This window comes from Phoenix dactylifera, chromosome 1 (assembly GCF_051530095.1).
Source record: "Phoenix dactylifera cultivar Ajwa chromosome 1, Ajwa_hap1_PhDact_Kaust_v1.1, whole genome shotgun sequence".
Classification (NCBI taxonomy): domain Eukaryota; kingdom Viridiplantae; phylum Streptophyta; class Magnoliopsida; order Arecales; family Arecaceae; genus Phoenix; species Phoenix dactylifera.
This window is the reverse complement of record NC_143190.1, coordinates 53,673,666-53,682,108: the sequence shown is the minus strand read 5'-3', so window position 1 is coordinate 53,682,108 and position 8,443 is coordinate 53,673,666. Positions and strand designations below refer to the sequence as shown.

Sequence of the window (8,443 nt, the reverse complement as noted above, 5' to 3'; positions counted from 1 at the left end):
GCCAGCCGTCCCTTCTCTCCGACCGCCCCAGACGGAGGACGCCGCTCGCCGACGGACCGCCGCCCCGCCGTGAGAACTCGCCGCTCCCTTTCCTCGACCGAAGATTGCCCTCGGATCCAATTTCCAGCAACAGGAGTATTAGCCGATAGTATTCAGCCTAGGCCCCAGGGACTCGTTGTCAAGAAAATAAGAGAAAGGAAAAATGAACCCGGGAAAGGAAATAAAAGAAAGATTAGAAATCTTATAATGTTTCACTGATCTAGGAAAACTGTAGAAAACTAAAGAAAATGTTTAACATATGGTTTACTATTTCGGATACTTTTTGCTTCATCTTCATAAAATTCTAGGGCTTCAGCAGAATTTGGATCCTTTTTCTCATTCTAATTTCTTTTTCCTATCTTGGACACTCCTCTACAGGAGATCGTCCTTTTTTTTTCCCATTGGGTACAAATATATCTTTTTTTGATTTTCTTTACTGCTCAGCAACGAAATTAAGTGCTGAAGTTGCCAGTGGTAAGAGTTAGTAAAATCACCTAAGTGGCTTGGATTCAAATCTTTGTTCACTATAATAAAAGTTGATGGAGATTTGTATAAAAAACTAAAGAAATAAATAAATTGAACGTCACTATATACTTCCAAGAAATGAGACGACTGGCAGCTTCGAGATCTGTAGTTGGTGCATGGTCGGTTTTCCGTGGACCCACAAGGAGAAATCCTGTCATCATGCATCTGCATACGGATATTACGGTCCGCATCAAAGTTAGAACTTAGATATTCGATGCATGGTGAAAAGAATTGAGGGCTTCCTTGGATGGGAAACGTTATGCTCTCCGTGGGAAAGCGAGGAGACAAGTAAATCTCATGATCATTAGTTCCTAGATTTTAGGGATAAGGCAAATCACATTTAAAAAGAAGAATCCAGAATCCAATTCTAATAGTGGGATACTCGAGGCTTCTCCGAAGCACTAATTTTTTCTGCTAGCCTCTCCTCTGTTCTTGACTTCCAGCCAGCAGTAGCACTATTTTTTTCTGCTGGCCTCTCTTCTGTTCTTGACTTCCAGCCAGCAGTAGCACTATTTTTTTCTGCTAGCCTCTCTTCTCTTTCATTCCAGAAGCCAAAGCACCAAAGCTCAACCCAGCAGATCAATTTTATCCCTTGTGAAGAACCGTAAGTGGTTGTTATAATAAATGACGCAACCATGTCTGAGATGGTAAGTTATCAGCTTTCGAAACATTCATACAAGGACTTATTAGTCAAACAGCACACGGTGTATGATCAAACGAAGAAATCGCCACTGCTGGACATTACTCCTGCTGCTTGCATAGCTTGTAAAATACAGCAATCATATGAGTCTCATGTTACAGCAGCATTCAACTCCACAGGGGTGAAACAAAAGATAATGTCCAACAGACCTTACGTTGAATTGTGCAGCATTTGATTGCATTTCACATTGATATTGCAACAGACATCACATAATGCTTCGTGGATGTTGCAAACATATGAGGCAAGCAAATCATGTCAGCCGCTGCATTTGATGTGAATACAAGAAGCAAAGGCCTTGAACCGACAACCAACTGACAAGCAAGATCATTGGCAGCGATAACAAGGAACTCAAAACACTCAAAACCGAAGGCTCATGCATTCTGAATTTTTATCCTCCATGGCTGACCTCCGGTTAGCAAGCTTCTTAGACATTTTAAATGACATAAGTACCCATGCAGCTATGGAAATGCCAAAAGCTGCTCCAGAAATATACAGACATACAGAGGCGTGATTATATCTCCCCTCGATAACCACCTGAGCCAAAGTAATCCCTCCTTGAACCTGCAATAGCCATGGTCTTCTGATGCTCCAGTTTGGGGCAATCTCGGATACGATGGCCAAGCCCACCACAATAGGCACAGCCCTTCACCCCGCTTGCATTGGTTATATCATCCTCATCTTCCATTGGATCGTTGAGCTCTGCAAGCACTGGTGGGATTCTTTGCTTTGCTTCTTGAAGAAGGTGCTTCAGATCAAGAAGCGTCGTCTCAGTTTGGTTCTTGTTTATGAACGTTGTTGCTATTCCAGTTTTTCCACACCTCCCAGTTCGGCCAATTCGGTGCACATAATTCTCAATTTCAGCAGGCATATCATAGTTAATCACATGCTGGATATCAGGAAAATCAAGGCCCTTGGAAGCAACATCAGTGGCAACCAGGACATCCTTCTTTCCAGATTTGAAGGATGAGATAGCATATTCTCTTTCTTCCTGATCCTTGCCCCCATGAATAGCAACAGCCTCTACTCCCTTTAAAAGTAGATACTCGTGGATGTCATCCACATCAGCTTTGTTCTCACAGAAAATCAGGACAGGAGGTGGGGTCTTCTGAAGGCACTCAAGGAGGTATACAACTTTAGCCTCTTGTTTCACATACTCGACTTCCTGTATGACATCTAAATTTGCTGCTCCAGCTCTTCCCACATTCACAGTCACGGGTTTCACCAGGGCACTTTTTGCAAAGTTTTGTATCTTTTTGGGCATGGTGGCAGAGAAGAGTAGGGTTTGTCTCTGGGCTTTGAAATGGTCAAAAACCTCCCTGATGTCATCTTCAAAGCCCAAGTCAACCAACCTATCAGCCTCATCCAGTGTCAAATACCTGCAATAGGGATCAATAAGAGAAGGGTGATATAGGTGAAAGTGCAATCTTACTGGACAATTCATTTTAAGCAAAGCAATATGGTCTTACACAAACACTCAAGGGCCTCAAGCCAATACGTTTTATTTTTCCAGGTACTTTCAGGAGTAGGAAAAAAATGGATACATGAAAAGTAGCTCTGAGAGAAAAACCCAAGCTGCTTAAATCAAGCTTTAACAAGCTCCAAGCATCAGAAGATTTTTCATGATCAGATTGAGTCTCTCAGTGGTTAGCAACAATCTCTAATGATATAGACATGATATACCTGACTCATCGACTTCTGACATGAAGATAGTAGAAATGTAAATGCACTTCTACTTCTTAATATTGAACATATTGTCATATTCATCACATGAAACATATAAAATGAGAATGGTTCTGCAAATTATGCCTTTTAACACACCAAGTAATAGTTCTAAATGGTATTTATGCATGTCTTAATCTGATGTGGTTACAAAACTTCATTTGGGCAAAAAAGCAGTATATAAACTTTCAGCACTTTACCTGTTGGTATTAATAATGGCTTCCAAGGTGGATGACAGAAACAAAAGAATGGAAATATAAATAAATCATACACATTTTCCAAGCAGAAATAAGGTAAGTTTCTCAGCGACAACCGATCTTGAACTTGATGGCAAGTGTTAAGAGTGAAAGATTGGTTTAGGATTCTAAACCGAGCATGTACAGTCAGAGAGGTCTCAGTCGATGTGAATACTATAGTACTGCCATGGTGCATAAATAGTACGTGAGGTCCATATTTTATAAATTACGCTGCATGTATGCATGAGAAGTCACAAAGGACCTGCACAATATGAAACATTGCAACAATGCTGCATGTACATTAGGTTCAGTATATACTTTGCAGAATATTCTTCACGTATGCCTTCAGAATGAAATAAATGAAAAGAGAAGTATTTAAGGTATAGACAAAAACAAAAGAGCAGATACAGGCAACATAATGAACATGTGCTAGGAGAAGTACACAGTCATACAAGTAACATTGTACTTCAAATGTACATAGGAGAGGTACATATATTATAGAAGATGCATACTAGTTAACAACAATTCTCCAATAAGTAATTATCGCGCTAATGGTTTATGCTTGCTCAATTTTAATAAATGCAAAAAGTGCCCTAATGTAAAACCAAAAAAAAAAAAGTGTTTGTACAGCAGGCTCTCTACTTCCTCTGTCATATGTTGATCAATTGTAAGAAAAGCCAAAACTGACTTAACTTATTAACATAAATTATAATCAACATCCTAAATACAGTACATAATCTTAAGTTAATATAATAACTTATGCTAGTAGAACCAGAAGGTACAAGGATTACATAACTTGTAGTACAAATCTCATCTATCTTTAAGATTTCTTGATTTTTTTCCTTTGTTACTCTATCCTTTATTCCTGAAAATAAGAAGTTAATTCAGGGCTCATTATACTATGTTTTAGTAATGGAAGGCCAGGTTGAAAAGCTTAAAAAAGTATAAAATGGTTTACATATGCTAGTTGATTTTAATCTAGTTCTCCCATAAAAAGTGGATGCAAGAATCAAGGAGTACTTGCTGCATCACTGCTTGAAGTTGACCATCACCCTATATTTATCAAACTACATTATGACCACTTGGAGGTAATAATAGAGCTAAACTTTGGGTTGGTGACTAATGTGAAGAAATATGCAAAAGCTCGTATTTAAGGTTAATTCTCTTCCTTTATGAGCAACTTGAGATAAGACATGCATCCCATTCTCAATTTTTATATAGGTCACCTCCATAGAAAATTGCAAGCAATGACAGCTCCCAGATGGTCATTAATTAATCCCTTCAAATTCATGTATTATTGTTGCTACAAAACATCCAAATATGAGCTACAAGTAGTAGTTTATCTTTTGAAAAACACGCCAGATAGCATAATAAAAGCAAAAGCTTGTAATTTTCCTTTTGAAATCTTATTTGCCCAAACTGCTTGCATTTGATTTGTAATGATGTAGTCAATTTTTTTTTAAAAAAAGTGTCTAGGTTAGATACGTCAAAAATCTATATCTCCTAAATAGAGTTAATACTTCACATGAGATTTGGTCAATGCATGACACTTGATCAGATTTGATGTAAGGTGCTAGCACCTTTATTCTTCAAGGATGTGCCTAATTGGGTCGTCTATTCTTAGCATTTAACAATTGGGTGATTGCATTCAAAACCAAATGCAGATGGACATCTTTAGCACCAGCTCACATGAAGCTCCCAACTCAATGGCCAATTGGGTGAACTCCCACTAAAGATGCCTCCCTTTTTGTTTCTCTATCACAACTAAAGACATGTTAATGGCAGAGGAATGACACCAACATCCTTTGAGACATAACTATGGAGATGTTCGCAAAGGAAGACTTCAATTTTTTTTTAAAAAAAGTGTCTAGGTTAGATACGTCAAAAATCTATATCTCCTAAATAGAGTTAATACTTCACATGAGATTTGGTCAATGCATGACACTTGATCAGATTGGATGTAAGGTGCTAGCACCTTTATTCTTCAAGGATGTGCCTAATTGGGTCGTCTATTCTTAGCATTTAACAATTGGGTGATTGCATTCAAAACCAAATGCAGATGGACATCTTTAGCACCAGCTCACATGAAGCTCCCAACTCAATGGCCAGTTGGGTGAACTCCCACTAAAGATGAGTCCCTTTTTGTTTCTCTATCACAACTAAAGACATGATAATGGCAGAGGAATGACACCAACATCCTTTGAGACATAACTATGGAGATGTTCGCAAAGGAAGACTTCAACTTGCCCCCAGGCAGACCCTTCCTCTACACCCTCTCTGCATTCTGCTTCATCTCAACAAGATAGCCGATCTTAAGATGATCCTAATTGAAAAAATTTTGGAATGGGACCTGAAGTATGGGCTGATTTGCATGACTAGGCAGCCAGCCTCACAAAAATACTCATATCAACGAACTAAGGGGAAAAAAAGGAAGAGGCTGCAAGAGCCTCAGATGGATAGACTCCCATCAAGGATCCAATGATAGGGGGAGTGGGACCAAAAGTTGCTAATGTATGGAAGCAGGTCTCACAGATCACGTGTTCTAGTAAGAAGTTGAAGCCGATGACGAGAGGAAAGGATAAAAATCAAAAAAGCATGTGTGACCCTAGGTATAATTTTTTTCACAAATTAACGCCCAAGTTCAGGGACATTGCTTGCAAGGACATGTTTAAGGTAAAACAATTTAAGTGCATGCACATTTTAGATGCCACTAATTTGGTGATAAAAAAAGATTCCTAGAAAAGGTGAAATCTTAGTTAAATATAACACGAGTATAAGCGTCAATTTTTCATGGTGATCTTGAATTCTAGAGTCACTCCTCAAATTGAGCCACAAGTAACAGTTTAGCAAGGAAAACAAACACCGTTTCCTTCGAATGATAAGAACGGTGATCCAATTTGTAGACACTTGGATTAAAAAAACTCCTCTAGTGATGCTAACAACTTTCACATGGGGAATGACTGGGTAAAAAGTCAAAAGATAGTACAACAGGTTTGCTGCAGCATTTCTAATAGAGTTTCAAGTTCAATTAATCACTGATGGCTCAAAGTCAACACCGGCTGTCCAAAAACCCAATGTTTTGCTAAATTTCTTGATAATAGACGCTCACAATGACAAATAACTGTTAATGGTGTTTTGATAAATACCTTCAGAACAACAAAATTGTGAACAGACAACATTGTTGACCTTCCTAATATAGATTCCTCTTTCATGATTCATCTTTCACATCAGCAATTTCCTGTCAAGAGCACCTAGGATAACAAACTTATGGGGATTGTTGATATGGTATCTTGATCAATTCTACTTTAGTTTGCAAGGAAAATTGACAACATTGATAAAAGTTTTCAGAAAACTAATTTTTGATTCTTCATTACGAGCTGATTTCAAGTGTAGTACAATATATTTGTGCTACACCAAACTTCTCCACCAAACTTTAAAGAAACAAACCTAAATCTTCTTCACTTGCCAAATTTAACAATATATCCAGACTGGATGACAAGATAACAACAGAAATGCCGTCAAAAGAGTAGGCTGCAGCGAGCATACCTGCAATTGTCGAGGTTCATCTTTTTCTTGGCTAGCAAATCCTTGAGCCTCCCGGGTGTGGCCACAACAATGTGCACCCCTTTCTTCACGACCTCCAGCTGCGACCTCATGTCGACCCCTCCGATGCACAGCAGCGGCCTCAGCTCCGGGTACCCATGCTCCCTGAGCGGAGCCAAGAATTGCTCCACGACCTCATACGTCTGCCTGGCGAGCTCCCTTGAGGGGCAAACGATGAGGCCGAATGGCCCCTCCCCAGGCACGATGGGCATCATGACCTCCTCCTGGAGGGCGACCATGATGAGAGGAAGCACGAAAACAAGGGTCTTGCCGGAGCCCGTGAAGGCGATCCCGATCATGTCGCGGCCGGAGAGGATGACAGGGAGTCCCTGGACCTGGATGGGGGTGGGCTGGACGATGCCCTTCTCCTTGAGCTTCTTGAGGATGGGCTCGGGGAGGCGCATTTCCTTGAAGTTCTTGATGGGAGGGGGGATGTCTTCACCCTCAACGAGGATGTGCCACTGCTTGCGGATGGCCTCGGCGTGCCGGGCCGGCATGCGGCGGATGGCAGTTGGGGGCTTCCAGCCGGTTGGGATGGGGTCGGGGTAGGTGATGCCCTTGGCGAGCTCGCGGACGGACATGAGGGTCCTCCGGTCCGAGAGGTGCTCGATCATCTCCTTCTCCTGCTGGACGCGCTGCTCCACCGGGCTGATCTCCGGGAGCTCGCGCTTCATCTGAGAGGCCTTGACGAGGAGGCTGGGCTTGGCCTCGGGGGCGAGGCGGGGGCGGTCCGGGTCGTCATCGGCGGTGGACGGAGGGCCACCGCTTCCTCCGCCGAAGTCGGCGGAGGAGGAGGAGGCGAGGCGGCCCTTGCGCTGGAGGATCCTCTGGGCGTCCAAGGCTCGGCGCTTCTTGACGGGGATATACTCCGCATAATCGTCGTCTTCGGGGTTGTCGGAGACGGCAGCGTCGCCGGCGAGAGGGCCTTGAGGACGAAGGGCGGCGGTGGCCATGGCGATGGTGGTGGATCGGAGGATTTCAAAAAGGGGTTTTGGGGGAGGCGGAAGGGAGACTTGGCTCGGGCGGGGTCGCCTCCAATTTAAAGAATCCGTGTTCGGAACGGCATAAGATCGGATTCGGGTAACTGTAAACGGGTCGGATTTGGATCCAGTTGGATTTAAAGGCCTGGGCAAGGGAAAAGCTGGAACATCGCAAATGCCCCGGTGAGGAAATGCCGGAAATTACAAGCTTTTCATAAAAGTCCACAAATTTGTCGAACACCAATTATGCTTTTAAAGTACGTAGAAGAAGCCAACTTTCTTTTTATATATATATATATATATATATATATATATATATATTTCCAAGCCTCATTAAAAATTATTTGTAGATATCTATTTGTATATCAAGTTATATCGGCATGTTTATCCTGCCAAGTCCATAATGTGGCTTTCTCTTTTTCCGATTTTCACCAGCTTCCTACTTACCTTTCCATCTTGGCTCTTCAATAACTGCATCAGATTTTTCAAATAAGGAATACAAAATTTGCTAGGAAAGATCTATGTGGGCTATGAAGAGTTGGACTTTATTATTGATTTATTGTAGATGCTTGTATTTGGCATATATTTTGCGCATCGGTGGATAGTTACAATGCCACCGGCTTGATTGCCAACTATTATTG

At 41.6% G+C, this 8,443-nt stretch overlaps 1 protein-coding gene across 1 annotated transcript; it reads right to left on the bottom strand.

The window, feature by feature from the left end:
• Positions 1-1,501: 1,501 nt before the first annotated feature.
• On the bottom strand, positions 1,502-8,047 carry LOC120110457 (DEAD-box ATP-dependent RNA helicase 35-like). The gene is made up of 2 exons (XM_039125489.3): positions 6,766-8,047; positions 1,502-2,640 (listed from the first exon to the last, which is right to left on the bottom strand). Exons 1-2 carry the CDS (start codon positions 7,773-7,775, stop codon positions 1,776-1,778), a joined length of 1,875 nt encoding a protein of 624 aa, XP_038981417.3. The 5' UTR covers positions 7,776-8,047; the 3' UTR covers positions 1,502-1,775.
• Between the last annotated feature and the right edge of the window lie 396 nt (positions 8,048-8,443).

Coding starts and splice junctions, on each gene's coding strand:
- LOC120110457 (XM_039125489.3), bottom strand. CDS start 7,775: ATGGCCACCGCCGCCCTTCGTCCTCAAGGCCCTCTCGCCGGCGACGCT. Junction 2,641..6,765: donor ATGAACCTCGACAATTGCAG/GTATGCTCGCTG, acceptor TCCCTATTGCAG/GTATTTGACACTGGATGAGG.